This window comes from Bipolaris sorokiniana (assembly GCF_000338995.1).
Source record: "Bipolaris sorokiniana ND90Pr unplaced genomic scaffold COCSAscaffold_7, whole genome shotgun sequence".
Classification (NCBI taxonomy): Eukaryota; Fungi; Ascomycota; class Dothideomycetes; order Pleosporales; family Pleosporaceae; genus Bipolaris; species Bipolaris sorokiniana.
This window is the reverse complement of record NW_006911901.1, coordinates 550,190-565,436: the sequence shown is the minus strand read 5'-3', so window position 1 is coordinate 565,436 and position 15,247 is coordinate 550,190. Positions and strand designations below refer to the sequence as shown.

Here is a 15,247-nt window from a genome sequence, read left to right as displayed (position 1 = left end):
TATAGTAGTTACAGTAAATATATCTAACCTCCACGAGTCCCTATACTCCACGTCTAAGACCTGTTACTTAGTAGGCCAATCAAGCTCACGGCACCGGTGCTTCCTTTTGATTTAATACTCACCAAAAGCTTGACACGGCGTGTACATCGCCGACATGCAATTGCATCAACTGCGTGCAAGTGCCTTGTTGGGGTCTTGGACTCTATTTCCGGCTCCCCCGACGCACCCACCACTTCCGTAGCGCCACAAGCCAGCACTGTACATACACTCAAAGTCAACAAATACTCTGAGCTGCCGGCAGCGCAAACGTCTTGCTCGCACCATTAGTCGCAAACAAGACGGGCGGCACGCTCCAACAATCCTTGCGGTAGATACACCGAGACGACATCCCGTCTTGCGTGCCCAGTCCGAGTGGCCCAATCGCTACCGTACAGGACCCTTGTTTATAAGAGACAGCCATCCACTCACTCACTCGCTTCACCAGCGCTTGCGAGCGGCATCATGAACGCCTTTTCGTCCCCTGTGCGCTTGATGCCACCACATACCCCCCGACGAGTCCCATCGCCCGTCATGTCGCCCAGTGGCAGGAGAGGCCGCCTCCACGCCGGTTCAGAAGACGGCCGCCTTCGCGATCTGTCGCCCGAGACGACACTGCGCGCCTTCACCTACACTCCCGTGCCGTTCGATACTACGCGCGACGAATACAAAATCTTTGCCTGCATCGACACCCTCACCGCCGCCGAGAGAGACCTAGGCGCGCGCGTCGCCAAGGCCGCCCAACGCCTCAAGGCATGGTGCGCTGAGATTGAGCAGTGGGGATGGTCGGGCTCTTTCGAGGAGCCCAGTGCTCAATTGCGCGAGCAGAAGCGCAAGAGTATCGAGCTGCGCATCAGGCAACACGTCGGCCGTCTCGACCTCGGCCTCGACCACGCCGTGCCGCCGCTTGAATATTGGGGCTCGCTGCTTTCAGTCGAGGTGGAGCAGCACGAGGCGCGCCTCGACGAGATTGGTGATGATATGCTCAAACTAGATGTCGAAGAGCTCAAGGAATATGTGCTGGATATGCATCCTGCTGCAAAGTCCAGGCCCTCTTCTGCCGGCTACGAAGCTACTCGCCAGCACTATAAGGTCATGGATGATTTCTCCTTCCTCATCACCCAGACCCTGCTGTCGGCCCTGCCACATCACACCAAGCTCAAAGAGCGTCTCAACACATGGACGGCCAGAGTCTCCATCTTGCGCGAGGCTCCTCGTTACATCAGCGACCTCGATACCGCGCAGAAGGCCATGCGCCTGGGCTGGGACGCCATCGAGCCGCCAGCTGATCCCTCTGATCTTGCCTTTGAACAGTGGAAAGAAGCCATAGACACCATTTCCACCATCCTTCATCAGAGAGTCAGCAGTTTGGGTAGGCGTTTGGACAGGATGCTCGACACACTTGAAGGCCGAGAAGATTGCTTGCCTGAGCACTGGATAGACACTTTTGAGGCTACAGAGGCAGACTACGGGCGTTGGAAACATGAGTCCAGGAGGAGACTGATCGATGCCTCGGTACGCAGGCGAGCAGACGACTCAGCCGCACCAAAAAGCGCACTTGCTACCACCCAGCATTTGTCACCAGATCCCAGCTCGAGCGCAGTTCCAGACACAGACCATAATATCGATCAGTCCTCTTCAATCGCTGCAGCTCTTGTGAAATCCAGTGCCAGTGAAGACAGGCACGTTGAGGCAAACTCTGATTCTCCAGTGAACAGACCTCCAAGCCTTGTTTTGCAATCAGATGCACTCAGAAAGCCGGGACACTCTCTCGAGTCTATAGATGAGATTATTTCACCCAAGATACGCTCACCAACATCCCAGAAAAACGCCCCCGCCTTATCTCCTCGGCAGCACATGGCTCTTCTGGGTTACGATGCGCCTGCAGAAGACGATTCGCCTTTTGTATCTGAGAGCTCATCACACTCCTCGTCTAGCATACTTACAGGAAATGTCAACTTCAAGTCTGAGCCGTTACCCTCTGACGATGAATCGGAATTTGATGAAGGCGATACTGTTGTGCATCACGTTCTCAACGAGAGCCCGGAACATGGTGCTGTTCAAGCCGAGTCCGAATCATTGTTTCCAGGCCACCCCAAACCAGATGACTCATCGAAAAGCCATGTGCAGCATTATCCCAAGGTCCTCGCAATCCCAGATATGCCAATCCTCACCGCCAAAGGTAGCCGCGATGATGTCGTCATTGACGCTCCCCAGACACCGCGCTCCTGGAGAGGAAGCCTTGGATCATTTTCCACGGACCTGTCTCCAGACTCAAGCCCGCACAGTACCGCGGAAGAGTCCCCGTCAGTTCGCAACCATACTATCCGTGAAATGAGGATGCCTCATTCTGAACTCAATGGCGCCATGCCAAAGCGGCGATTGGAACAAGACTCAACCACCCTCGAACAACCTCTAGCTAATGCACCATGGCTGCCATCTCATTTCAACCACAGACCTGGCAACAGCGCAGAGGAACTGGAGCGTAAGATCTCTGATATCCTGACAACAATTCCGGCGCACATTAGGCTCACGTCAGGCCCTGGACCTAACGCCCCCGAAGTGAAACCAGCACGTGGTTTGACGGCGAAAGGAAGTCGTACATATCTACGTGCAGCTCGCTCTGTGAGTAACTTTAAAGCACCAGAACTTGTTCTGTCCCCTGCCAAGAGTGAATTTGATCTTCACAACGCCTCGTCTGGCCGTAGATCTGCAGCGGCAGCAAGAGGCGACAATGACATCAAGCTGTACCATCTTACCCAGCCAGGTAAGGAGCAACCTGTCAAGCTATTCATTCGCCGCGTGGGCGAGAATGGCGAGCGTGTTATGGTACGTGTTGGTGGTGGCTGGTCTGATCTCGGCGAATATCTGCGTCAATACGCTGAGCACCATGGCCGACGGACCGCAAGCGAGGGCAAATTCGAAGTTGTGGGTCTTGAGATCAAGAATTCAGATCAATCACCTGGTCGCCCAGAGAGTGTCATGAGTAGGCGAGAGAGGCGCATCAGCGCTAGCTACCCGATTCCTAGCCCTTCCACTACCCCTGTCAAAGCTTCTGGTTTGGGTGTGGGTATTTCTAGAGACCAGACGCCTCCGCAAATGCCAACTTTCCACTCTTCAACCCCGGACCGGGGCGAAGAGCCAGATGTACCCTCAACCACTTCATCTCGTAGTTCGTGGCAAGGCAAAGAAGTCGGGCTTGCGGGGCCCACTTCGAAAAAGTTGGATCTCAGTGGTGACAAGCTGGTGTGGATCGAGGGTATGATGAAGCAAGCTCGCACCGTGAGCACCAACGCAATTCCAACCGATCGTCCCGTCTCTCAACGCGACGAGCGTCCACTCACAAGTGGTGGCAGTCGTCCAGGAAGCCGCGCGGGCCCCGGGGGAGCTCTGGGTGGCAAGAAGACGGAATTCAAAGACTTGGGCAGAGTCGGTGGTACAAGGAGACTCTTTATGAAGGGCGGGAATCCCGCTTTTGGTGAGTAATGCGGGCGCCATTTTCCCAGGGCGCTGGCAGTGTATAAAACAAGAACATTTGATACCCCAGGACTTTTTCGGCACATATTCATTGGTTAGGCTATTCTTTTTTTCCCGTTTCTTATCTTGGCGTCTAGTGAGCAAGGTCGAAGGGGCCTCTTGTTTTCGGTTTTGGGCTTTCGGTATATTTTTTTCAAGGCGGATTCAACGGGATCATGATTAGAAGGATATGCTTCATAGCACTGGGACAAGGGGGCTGGATACGCCAGAAACCTCCCGTATGGTTCACATTGACCTTTTTTTGTGGTCAAAGAATAATAATATTGGATCTTTACTGATCGAGTCTTCTCCTAAACTCGCTTATACCATGCATGCCACGTTTTCCTATTGTGATGTCAAAGGAATTTCGGGACGTCTGTCCCCATCAAAGCAAAGAAAAGCGATTCAAAATGGGCATGAATGTGCCAGAGGCCTGATGTCGTTCAAGCCATGGGAGGTGCCCCGAGGAGCTGGCGAGGCAGAACAAAATGAGTGCCAAAGGCAGGTAGCGCCATGTTCCAAGAAGCCAGCTAGCACAAAACGTACAATACTGATATGGATGTCATGGGCTGATTTGATCTTCGCACGTAGACTAATTGACACAGTATTGAGGAATAACTTGTGGCAATTTAAGAAAGTGCGGATTGGGTCTTAAGACGGCTCTAGTCCAAAGTAGGACACATGGTTGTTAGATCATACATGGTGATACATGGTGATTACAACTGTAGCTATTCGTCCTCATCCTCGTCATCGCCTTGGACATCCATGACGCGTTCGCCAGCCCTTTCGAGCGTTCGGCGACTCCAAGATCGAACTCCCTTGTAAATTGCCTATTCAGAGTCAGCATGCGTTTTCACTTGGAATCGTCCTGGCACATACCGTTAAGAAGGTGGCAACACCAACTAGAATGATGATCCAGCTGATCTGTTCATAGCGATCGCGACCCGTCGTACGACCTCGGGCGCCTCCTCCAATCCTAAAATAACTGAGTGGACTAGCAAGCAGAACTTTCAAGAAGCCAAGAACGCCCATGCTTGCAAACCCTTTTGCAAAGTGCTCATACCAAGTAGATGACTCGTCTTCGTAGTAGTAAGAATAATCAGAGCCTGAATGCCCAGACCAGGGAAGCAGCATACTCCAGGGGTCAAGATATAAGTTGATGATAGGGTCGGCAACAAACCCTAGGACGAAGATGATGGAAAACAGTATGAGGACGGTCAAACCAACCTGAGCAGCTAGCGAGATTGTTAGCTTTCATTGGTGAACAAGGGAAAATGGCTGGTATAACATACAAACACTGCCAATAATCCGGCCGACACCCAAACGCGCCAGGCGGTACTTGAAGCCACAAGTTGGACATTGCCAGTAGTTTCTGCGACCGTAGCTGGGGTCTGCATGCCTCCAGGCTTGCAAGCACGCGTCATGAACATACTTGGATGAGCCCTTGCACATGCACGGGCGGATCAGGCGACCAGCCTCATCTTCGTAAACCACATTGGAAGACTGTAAGAACCCGGGTAGGTTTGGCGAAGGGACATTGAAGGTTGGCTGGACCGTCTCGAGACATATTCTGCACTGTCTGGAGGGCCAGTGGGTGCGTCTGGAACTACGCGGTTGCGATGACGAACTTGAGCCACTTGCAGATTCATCAGTGTGCTGTTGCCGCGATGATGTATCTGCAGAGGCGGCACCAGACTGTGAAGGCTCATGCTTGGGTACGTCATCTGGCCAGTACCATCCCGGCATGGGCTGAAAGCCAGAGGATGAAGACATGGGGGGCAGGAGGGTAAGGTATCAAGGCTGGGAGGTGAGATCAATCTGACTCTTACCAGGGAGGAAGCACGCAAGTGAACATGAAGAGGGCGAGGGGGATCAATCAAGAAGCCGCGGGGAAGACATTCGCCAACTCAAATGTCCCGGTAATACGGATCATGTTCCGGCACAGCCGTGTCTTCTGGCGCACAGTGGGGGTTGCGCAGGCTGCGGGGACACGGTGGCAGGCGGCTGCAGACGGTTTGGGTGATTCGAAGACGCAGTTGCAGTTCTGGAAGGCGGGAGAATTCAGAGTTGCAGCTTTGCTATCTGGTCAAAGAGGCCGGAGCCAGGGTAAAGCCGAGCGCCGGCCTTGGCGCGCCTGCAACGAAGCTCTGGGTAGCCTGGAGCTCTAGTGGCAGCTCGCCGTTCACTGCGAGCGCCGTTTCTCCACCCCCGCCGCCCGACGACAACGACGACGAAGACGACGACAACAACCACTACGACGACGACGATTACTACTGCAGCATCATCATTCACGCTGAACTGAGCCTGTCGGACCACAACTCCCTTAGTCGCCATGGCGGACAGATACTCCTTCTCCCTCACCACCTTCTCTCCCAGGTAAACTATGCACTGCGCTACCGCCTGCACATATGCCATGGTCACTGACAGTTCTTGCAGTGGAAAACTGGTCCAGATTGGTATGCCGCCTTGCACGCACTCTTCCACTCCTGCAGTGTGACCCATTGCCAGTGTTCTGACTTTGCAACAGAGTATGCCTTGAACGCCGTCAATCAGGGTGTGACCTCACTAGGAATCAAGGGTATGTCTTTCCTGCCATAGCTATGCAACGCCACTGACCAACTGCTGCAGCCACCAATGGCATCGTCCTTGCAACGGAGAAGAAATCGTCATCGCCGCTCATTGACTCGCAATCCTCGTCCAAGATCAGTCTCATAACGCCTAATCTCGGCATGGTCTACTCAGGTATGGGTCCCGACTATCGCGTTCTCGTAGACAAGGCGCGCAAGGTTTCACATACTGGATACAAGCGTGTCTACAATGAGTACCCACCGACGAGGATATTAGTTCAAGACGTGGCGAGGGTCATGCAGGAGGCCACGCAGTCAGGCGGTGTCCGGCCGTACGGCGTCAGTCTGCTTATTGCGGGCTGGGATGATGGCATTGAGCCCGAGGCCGAGGGCAAGAGCGACGAACAGACAAGTGAAGAGAAGAAGAAGGTCAGTGGCAAGACGGGCGGTATTCTCAAGGGTGGGCCCAGTCTATATCAGGTCGATCCCAGCGGCAGCTACTTCCCCTGGAAAGCAACGGCCATAGGCAAGAGCGCAACGAGTGCAAAGACATTCTTGGAAAAGCGATACACGGACGGTCTGGAGCTTGAGGATGCGATCCACATTGCCCTCCTCACCCTCAAGGAGACGATAGAAGGGGAGATGAATGGTGAAACCGTCGAAATAGGCATCGTTGGACCGCCGGAGGAGAGACTACTTGGTGTAGAGGGAGTCGAAGGTGCTGTCGGCCCACGCTTCAGGAAGCTGAGCCCCTCCGAGGTCGAGGATTACCTCACCAATCTGTAGATGGCTAGACGCCTTGCCGCACCACCCTTACTGAGTTATGACCAAAGGCATGAAGCGACTTATGTAGTATTTACGAAAACGATGCCCCACAATACCCGTCATGTGTCCTTTGTCTCTGCCTGCTGTTAATTGATGGCGCATCCCCTGCTGAAGGGCTGGCCAAAGCACAATGCGTCACATGTTGGCTGTTTGCCTTGTGCGACACACCTGCACGTCGCAGGTCGGCCAACATCACTACCGCGAACACCTCCCAAGACTTACCCCTAAGGATACAAACTATCGCCGCTATTGTCAATTTCAGTACTTGTGCTGCCTATGGACTCGCCAATTCACAATGGCGACGACGGTCTGACCGTTGCTGTTACTCCGGACGAGGTGTTCCATCTGCGGGGCTACCAGGCTGAAATGATTGCGGAGAGCATGAAAGCCAACATCATTGTTGTCATGGATACAGGTTCCGGAAAAACGCACATGTACGCCACCCACTTTGTTTTTCAAGACCTATGGTTAATAGGCTAGCAGAGCCATCGAACGTGCGCGGGCGGAGCTGGAGACGTGCAAGCCCGACAAGGTGCGGATACCACCTATCCACCGCTAAGTCCCACTACTACACTAGACTACATCTCACCTATTCAGCTTGTCTGGTTTCTTGCACCCACAGTCGCGCTTTGCGAACAGCAGTATGAAGTTTTCCAAGCCAACCTTCCTGGCTATGGTCATCTGCTTCTCTGCGGAAGAGACGTTGAGCTTTGGACGACACAGAGAGCCTGGAATGAGGTTTTTCAACACAATGTCAGAATTGTCATGTCAACGCATCAGATTCTACTTGACGCACTCACGCATGGATTCATGAGCCTCCAGAAGCTAGCCTTACTCATATTCGATGAAGGTCCGTCATCTATTTTCAACGAAGAATCAGTTTCGCTGATGCATCCTAGCTCACCACTGTACATTGAAACATCCGGCTCACAAGATAATGTCTGATTTCTATATGCCTCGGCTAAGCGACAGAACTTTCGTGTTACCTAGAGTTCTCGGCCTGAGCGCCAGCCCTGTCATGAGAGCAGCGGCCAACAAGCAAGGCCTAGAGTAATCTCTGCAATCCCACGGGTCCGTATCAGCTGACATGTACAAGGACAATTGAACGAAACCTACAAGCGACTGTGAGAACACCAAAACTATACAGATCCGAGTTGCTTCGCTCTGTCCACCGACCAGAGCTAATCCAAGTCAATTACACTCGAGAGCCTTCCACTGGAAGTCCCTCGATGTTGCTGTTGGCACTCAAGAGTGTATATGTGAATTATGACCTCATGGAGGACCCATATGTACTTGCACTCTTGGAACAGCAGAAAGATGGATGCAATGTCTCTCGGCAGCTTCAGAAGCTCTGGGATAGCCGCAAGTCTTACTGCTATGACCAGTTGAAGCAGCTGGTGTCAAAAGCCGAGGCAATGGCACAAGAGCTTGGAAACTCTGCCATGGAACATTACGTATATCAGTGCGTTAACGGTTTCCAAAATCTGGTCCATGGTCAGTCTTGCGACTTGTCCACCGATGAGAAGCGACATCTTTTGAATATATTTCAACGTCTCCCAACCCAGCATACCACAGGCATATCCAGTTCGATATTAGAAAGTCTATCACACAAAGTGAACGTTCTCATTGACATTATAGTCGTTGAAGCCGCCACCAATTTGAACTTCACTGGCCTTGTGTTTGTGGAGCAAAGAGTGTGGGTAGCATCTCTTGCCGAGATCCTGGCTTCTCACCCACGCACGAAAACTCTACTCCGCATAGGCACATTTGTCGGTACATCGCAGTCATCCCAGCACAAATCAAGTATATTCAATTATGCGAACCTCAAGAACCAGCAAACCGTATTGGATGATTTCAAGGCTGGTATCATCAATCTTGTTCTAACCACCAGTGTCTTGGAGGAAGGCATTGATGTACCGAGCTGTCACCTTGTGGTCTGCTTTGAGGCCCCTAAAACTCTCAAGTGAGTTTCCTTGTATGTCATACTGTCCAAAGCACAAACTGACTTGTTCTTTACCAATTTAGAGGCTTTGTTCAACGACGTGGGAGAGCGAGACAACAGAGGTCGCGTTATTACATCCTCGTTCCGGACATGGGAGATGCTTACACCTCAGCATCTTGGCAATCTCTTGAAGCTCAAATGAGGAAGGCATATGAAGATGACGAGCGTCAAACAGCATTATCCTTCGAAAAAGAATATATCGAAGAGTACGACTCACGATGCCTGAGAATTGAAACAACTGGGTAAGCATCAAGCTACTATCTATTGAGAGCGAATAACCCCGAAATAGCCCAAAATAACTGACAGATACCTCAGTGCCTTATTGACGCTCGATAATGCTATGCAGCATCTATATCACTTTTGTGCCCGCCTGTCCTCCGGTACCTACGTAGATGCCCGGCCAGAGTTCGATTTCACTAACGTTAATGGTCAAATTTCTGCCAAAGCTTCGCTCCCTATTTGTGTCGATCTTACAGTAAGAACTGCAAATAGCTCTAGGACATGGAAAACAGAACGGATGGCGCAAAAGGACGCCGCTTTCGAAGCATACAAAACCTTGTATATCGCTGGCTTGGTAAACGAAAACCTTCTCCCTGTGATAGAAGAAGATGTTGAACACATGACAAAGTATCAGACCCGTGACAACCAGCCTTCTCTGATACCGGTATCGCACACCATCGACCCCTGGCAAGTCATCGCTCAGTATCACAAAACTGCTCTACTTGAGTGGCATAGCACTTTGCTTGAGGTTACGGCAGATGATAAGGAGTCCTTGCGAATGATCCTTTTGACCCCGTCCCTTGTGCCTGCAATGCAAGATGTATTGCTACATTGGAACGAAACAAAGCGCTACAACGTGAAGAGCTCGCCGTTGAACAGCGTAATCCTCAGTAACTCTGAGCTTCAGCTACTGCGCTCTATTACTTGGAAAATGCTTCGTTCCGTCTTTGGTGTTCATATGAAAGAAGACACTTGCGATTTTGTCTATCTGCTCACCCCTTGCGGTACATCAGGCGGCATTATGTCAACAGCCGAACTCCATGAATGGGATGAGGCGATTGGAAGCCAGCAATCGGCCATGGACCTTGTACTCCGCGGCAATGTTGACTTGAAAAGATGGGGTCTGGTAAAGCAACATGGAGATATGCGACCATTCATTGCTAAAACCATCAACTTACCGACGGCATTTCTGGCTTTCCAAAACGTCCAAGAATTATCCATTGAAGCCATGCGTTTTCCTAAGCGCAGGGACTTTTTACATCCCGTCTTTGGGAGCGGAAATAAGAACGAAGCATACACCAGAACTGAAAGCCTTGCAATCACATCGTGCATTGTCGACGATCTTCCAGCCTCGTACGCTGTATTGGCATCCTTGTTTCCATCAATCACTCATAAGCTTGAAACATACATGGTAGCCAACGCACTCAGAACAACCGTTCTTCAGAGTGTCAATATCGACATCTCTCATCTACCTATAATTCTTTTGGCACTCACCCCATCTGCAGTGGACGGGGAAGAGAACTATCAGAGATTAGAATTTCTCGGAGATTGTATTCTCAAGTTTATTACTTCTCTCCATCTCATGGCTACTCATCTTCGTATGCCGGAGGGCATGTTGACAGGGAAGAAGAGTAAACTTGTCAGTAATGGTTATTTGGCGCGGGCTGCCTTGGCCAAAGGCCTTGATGAGTTTATTCTCTACAAGCGCTTTACAGGGGCGAAGTGGAAGCCAAGATACGTCAGTCAGGTGCTCGCCATCACAAACCCACCAGCCAAACAAGAGAAGTCTTCAAAATTGATCGCTGACGTCATAGAATCACTGATCGGTGCTTCATACGTTGTTGGTGGGTTCTCAAAAGCATTTGCATGTGTGAAAGCACTGCTACCACTAGAGGATTGGATGCCCATCCCTCAGGCCAATGATACACTCTACAATGCCGCTCCTGAACAGGACTCTGTGATGGGTGTCATTCCGGTGGAGAATCTCGTAGGCCATATTTTTAACAACAAGGCAATGCTTCTTGAAGCGCTCACGCACCCTACATTTCGCGGCCTCAACACACATTGCTCGTACGAACGAGAAGAATTTCTTGGCGACGCAGTGCTCGACTACATCGTTTCAAAACGACTCTATAGTCATAGACCAGAGCTCCCGCATCACAAAATGCACGGCATTCGAACTGCGATGGTCAACGCCTCGTTCCTCGCTTACAGTATGTTTGAGACGACTGTGGAAGAAATCTTCACAAATAAGGAAACTTTACAACCTGAAACTCATCAAAGAGCTCTATGGCAGTTCCTTCGGTCCACAAGCCATGAACTTGTCATGTCACGAAATCTGGCCATACGACGACATTCTGAAGCCCGGATTCAAATTACCGAAGCTCTTCAGCACGATGCCCGTTTCCCATGGCACGCTCTCTCACTTACGGATCCGCCCAAATTTCTCTCTGATATCGTTGAGAGCATGATTGGTGCACTCTATATAGACAGCCACGGGTCTTTACCTGTCTGTGAAGAATTTGTTCGACGTCTTGGCATTCTGCAGTGCCTTGAACGCATCTTGCGCGATGGAGTGGATTGCCTACATCCAAAGGAACGCCTGGGTATTCTTGCGGTAGACAAAGAAGTGAAATATGTTCGTATCGTGAGTAATGGTGAGGGCGAAGGAGATAAGCCAAGTGGAGTTCATAACATGGGTTACAAGGTACAAGTCAGAGTTGGTGGTAAAGATGTGGGAGGTGTGGTAAAAGGGGTGAAGCGGCTGCAAGCTGAGACTATCGCCGCGTGGAAGGCTATCGCAATACTTGAAGGAGCTGGTAACGAGAACAAACTTATGGAACAGGAGGAGGAGGAGGAGGAGGAGGAGGAGGATGAGTTCTTCGATGCCGAAGAAGGTGGTGGTGTCATGCTGGACTTTGAGTAAGTATGTGAAGGTATGGAGCAGATGAAATATACCATCGAGCTTGAATCATACATTCTACTCTCAAACAACTGGCTTTTCTAGGATCCTGAACTGGGTATATATGTGCTTCTTTTTTCTCCTGCACCAAAAAAGTCATTCAAAAGAGAAATTTGGAGAAGTCTTCGCTTACATCTAATTGTCCCAGCTCGCTCAAATGGTAATTGTGTTTTCAACTCTATGATACCTACACACCACAAAGCCTTATCTATCTCAGCGACGAACAGCTACTGCAAGGAAAAAATCTCCAGATAACATGCACATCTAAGTTCTTGAGAGCTGGAAAGCACTCGAGTCATCAGTCAATACCGTCTGATTTGTGCTTTGGATACTTGGTTAGGGATCCAGACTGTGCCCACATGGCTCTTTGGAAAACCAGTTCCTGAAATGATGAAAACCAGCTGATTTGGTACTTTGGATACCCACAGCTCATCCTGGGATGGTAGTATTTCGTCCGTCTTCCTGAGGAACGCAGGCCATCTGCGGCGTTATCGGCACAGCGCTGTGAAGACACCCAGGCCTGTACCGAAGTCAATGTCATGAATCGAGTACGGGGCATATTTGTGCTGGCACAAGGCAAAAAATGGGGGCGGCATGTAGTCGAATGATACTGATCAGCCGTTGACAGAAGATATTTGGCTAGGTGGAAGAGAACCCGCTCCCTCTTGCCTAGCGTCGTGTTGGTTACCAGCATTCGATAGCGACTACTATTGCACCGTTCGAAGGCCATATTTGTGGCCCAAGAGTGAGACATTTAGCGGCACGTTGGAGCTGGATTTTGTGATTTTAGGCGTTGACGAAGAAGCCGGTGCTTGATGCCTCAGGCTGTTCGTTGATGCTGCGAGAGTGTAATCGGTTGGTGCGGCGCTTGCGAGAAGAAAATTGGCCTATGTACCCAGGTAAAAGAGCCGAGCGAGAACCAAAAGTGGATGAAGAATCGCGCGACGTCAGCTTCGAAATGGCAGCATCTGTTCTCAGAATGGCTCCGAAGATGCGCATGCTAGTGTGGCGGAGGCACGGTTGTGGATTTCCTCTTAGATGCCCCGGTGTCGTGAGGCGTTCGTTGTGCCGTGTGGCGTCTCCATCTCCTCACAAGACTGCCTGACGGCCAACTCCTGGACCGGAACACCAATGCAATGTGACTGTTCCTCGGTAGGGGCGGAATTTGCCTAGCCACCGTCGTTCTGTCTAGTGATCTTTGATTGAGGCGCGGAAACCGCATGGCAACACTTGAGGGAGAAAGGCATCTAGTGCGACTATAAAGTGATGAATAGTATCTCCGATATGAAGAACACAACTGCCAGCGATCGTTTCTCGATACCCACAGAAGTATCACCTAGACCAAGTCGGTTCTGACGACTACCTTCACCCATTCATCCAAGTCATTTCCAAAACTACCATCATGTCTTCATCTCAGAATCAGCAACAACCATCATCTTCTGGTGGTAGGCCCACCGGCGCAACGGGTGGTGGTTATTACAGACATCCTTGCCGGAACTGGCAACAGGAAGGCCACCCTAAGAACTACAACTTCATTGATCAAAATGACCAGCTATGCGCTCATTGCTTGGTCAGTCTATCAGTGCATACCGTTCAACATCGTGCTAACAGGTAAATCAGTGCGCACCTCGCCAACGTTAAACCCCGTTTCATTCAGTACCGTTACGCAAAACCCTGAAGGTCTTTTCGGTATGGATGAGCCACTGTTCTGTTATTTTTTGGGTCTTATGTTGACATCCATATCTGGTGTTTGTGGAGGTATAACATTCGTGCTTGGTAACCATGTCTGAAACGGACTAGAATAATCTTAGTTGAAGCAGCCATAATAGAAACATGATTTCGCATATCTGCTTCGCCCATACTATTGACTAGTGCCAGCGCTGATCATAAGGTATTAGAGTCAAAACTTTTCAGGGTCATGGGTACATACTGTAATGACTTTGCGCCTTGCATTTAAAGATTGAGTCTATTTGCCGGAGGGGCAAATGGCATCAACACAGTGATCATCCAACGAGTATGATTGCTTTTGTCACGCGCCTCACCTGCCCACGGTGTAAGATACGATAAGCGGACCGAACCTTACATTCCTCCACCAACTCTACATGGCTGAACGTGTATGCAGTTGTTAGCCCTAGGAAACTGCAAATAGCACGGCTATTATCAGCGGTAGCGAGGGGTTGGCTTGCAGCTGGAACTCGTATCAGTAAACGCCATAGCCGCAAAATAGTCAGGTGTTAGCAATCGACGATGATGACGTGGGGTAATGACCAAGTGAAGGGAGTCATCTTGCCCTCCTGGGTTTGGTTGAGATTGATAGATCGATCAGTGCCTGCCCCAATCAGAACTTAGTAGTATATGGGAAGGCAAGTTATCAAATAAATAGGCCTATAGAAAGAGCCTATTGTTTACCCCTCACAACAAACCGTTATCAGTCGAGTGGACTGTACTCCCAACCCATAGATTTCACGAGATAGCTGAGATCTACAATACTTCGGACTTGGAAGCTTAGTAAAGACCACCTTGTTATACCTCTACTCTCAACATGAGTTTGCTATATTCAGACCCCAGACGAAAGCTTTGATTGTACCAATGAAACGTTGGGCGAAATAATGGCAAAATATTGTTGAGAGGAGTTGCTAGTTGCGATGCGATGCACCTCTCCCAACCCTGTATGGTTGCGTAGCTACGTGTCAAGCACCATCCGGATAACTCCATATACGTCATTTGTCATATACGAGTTGGTTCTACACGCTTGTGACAAATAGCAGTCGGCATATGAGGTGCTCCGGAACGACTCGCCACGTTCCGTAGCCCAGACGCAGTACAGGGAGGCCACTGACACAGTCCAATACTATCTTCTCAGTAGTTCCTTTGAACTTTTTAGGAAAATGGTCTATAAAGGCCCGATGTTGGTGCTGGGCAAGAGTCACTCGGAAGCTCGAACCCCACCTACGATCTTGGGGGCGGCAAGGCGCATGGAAGCAAGGAGTAGCGGGCTCTTGTTGTAGCAACCCCGCTACTCCGGCTAGAAAGTGACCCATCACTAGGGATGCTAGCCTCTCTTTATGCTGTTTCTATAGGATGGGTTATCTAACAAAATCCTTGGCCTAGTCCTAAATAGATGCTACCTACAATCGGATAAGTACACAAATGCGGTCAGAGCTTTGCTTGGGCAGATTATCTGGAAAAGCCTCTCTTTCCTTAAGACCTTGTGCCCTGAAACGGAGGTTCTCATCGCAGAACGGTCGTCTGATACCTTTTTCCCTCAACATTCAAATCCTCCAATCGCCAGCTTGGTCGTGTTCAGCAATCGATCCAACACCCAACTTCATTTATGCA

General features: G+C 50.4%; 5 protein-coding genes across 5 annotated transcripts; 4 read left to right on the top strand and 1 right to left on the bottom strand.

Moving 5' to 3' along the window:
• Positions 1-498: 498 nt before the first annotated feature.
• Positions 499-3,522, top strand: COCSADRAFT_142304 (uncharacterized protein; the record flags this gene model as incomplete). Its single annotated transcript, XM_007701821.1, has 3 exons — positions 499-1,667; positions 1,791-1,941; positions 2,008-3,522. The coding sequence occupies 3 exons, from the start codon at positions 502-504 to the stop codon at positions 3,520-3,522; spliced, it is 2,832 nt and encodes a 943-aa protein (XP_007700011.1).
• A 608-nt stretch (positions 3,523-4,130) lies between these two features.
• COCSADRAFT_36713 (uncharacterized protein) lies at positions 4,131-5,586 on the bottom strand. The gene is made up of 3 exons (XM_007701587.1): positions 4,845-5,586; positions 4,432-4,787; positions 4,131-4,382 (listed from the first exon to the last, which is right to left on the bottom strand). Exons 1-3 carry the CDS (start codon positions 5,323-5,325, stop codon positions 4,281-4,283), a joined length of 939 nt encoding a protein of 312 aa, XP_007699777.1. The 5' UTR covers positions 5,326-5,586; the 3' UTR covers positions 4,131-4,280.
• A 150-nt stretch (positions 5,587-5,736) lies between these two features.
• COCSADRAFT_199548 (uncharacterized protein) lies at positions 5,737-7,005 on the top strand. Its single transcript, XM_007701820.1, has 4 exons — positions 5,737-5,928; positions 5,989-6,008; positions 6,080-6,130; positions 6,181-7,005. Exons 1-4 carry the CDS (start codon positions 5,885-5,887, stop codon positions 6,903-6,905), a joined length of 840 nt encoding a protein of 279 aa, XP_007700010.1. The 5' UTR covers positions 5,737-5,884; the 3' UTR covers positions 6,906-7,005.
• Positions 7,006-7,150: 145 nt separating this feature from the next.
• COCSADRAFT_142297 (uncharacterized protein) lies at positions 7,151-11,994 on the top strand. Its single transcript, XM_007701819.1, has 7 exons — positions 7,151-7,378; positions 7,428-7,476; positions 7,542-7,794; positions 7,844-7,994; positions 8,041-8,907; positions 8,970-9,188; positions 9,262-11,994. The coding sequence occupies exons 1-7, from the start codon at positions 7,221-7,223 to the stop codon at positions 11,870-11,872; spliced, it is 4,308 nt and encodes a 1,435-aa protein (XP_007700009.1). The 5' UTR covers positions 7,151-7,220; the 3' UTR covers positions 11,873-11,994.
• A 1,316-nt stretch (positions 11,995-13,310) lies between these two features.
• On the top strand, positions 13,311-13,549 carry COCSADRAFT_160378 (uncharacterized protein; the record flags this gene model as incomplete). The annotated part of the gene is made up of 2 exons (XM_007701818.1): positions 13,311-13,478; positions 13,529-13,549. 2 exons carry the CDS (start codon positions 13,311-13,313, stop codon positions 13,547-13,549), a joined length of 189 nt encoding a protein of 62 aa, XP_007700008.1.
• Between the last annotated feature and the right edge of the window lie 1,698 nt (positions 13,550-15,247).

Excerpts from the sequence above, each read along its gene's own strand:
- COCSADRAFT_142297 (XM_007701819.1), top strand. The coding sequence starts at position 7,221 with ATGGACTCGCCAATTCACAATGGCGACGACGGTCTGACCGTTGCTGTT. Across the intron at positions 7,477-7,541 it reads AGACGTGCAAGCCCGACAAG|CTTGTCTGGTTTCTTGCACC; the intron begins GTGCGGATACCA and ends TCACCTATTCAG. Across the intron at positions 8,908-8,969 it reads GAGGCCCCTAAAACTCTCAA|AGGCTTTGTTCAACGACGTG; the intron begins GTGAGTTTCCTT and ends TTACCAATTTAG.
- COCSADRAFT_36713 (XM_007701587.1), bottom strand. The coding sequence starts at position 5,325 with ATGTCTTCATCCTCTGGCTTTCAGCCCATGCCGGGATGGTACTGGCCA. Across the intron at positions 4,788-4,844 it reads CCGGATTATTGGCAGTGTTT|CTGCTCAGGTTGGTTTGACC; the intron begins GTATGTTATACC and ends CAATCTCGCTAG. Across the intron at positions 4,383-4,431 it reads GTGTTGCCACCTTCTTAACG|GCAATTTACAAGGGAGTTCG; the intron begins GTATGTGCCAGG and ends GACTCTGAATAG.
- COCSADRAFT_199548 (XM_007701820.1), top strand. The coding sequence starts at position 5,885 with ATGGCGGACAGATACTCCTTCTCCCTCACCACCTTCTCTCCCAG. Across the intron at positions 5,929-5,988 it reads CTCACCACCTTCTCTCCCAG|TGGAAAACTGGTCCAGATTG; the intron begins GTAAACTATGCA and ends CAGTTCTTGCAG. Across the intron at positions 6,009-6,079 it reads TGGAAAACTGGTCCAGATTG|AGTATGCCTTGAACGCCGTC; the intron begins GTATGCCGCCTT and ends ACTTTGCAACAG.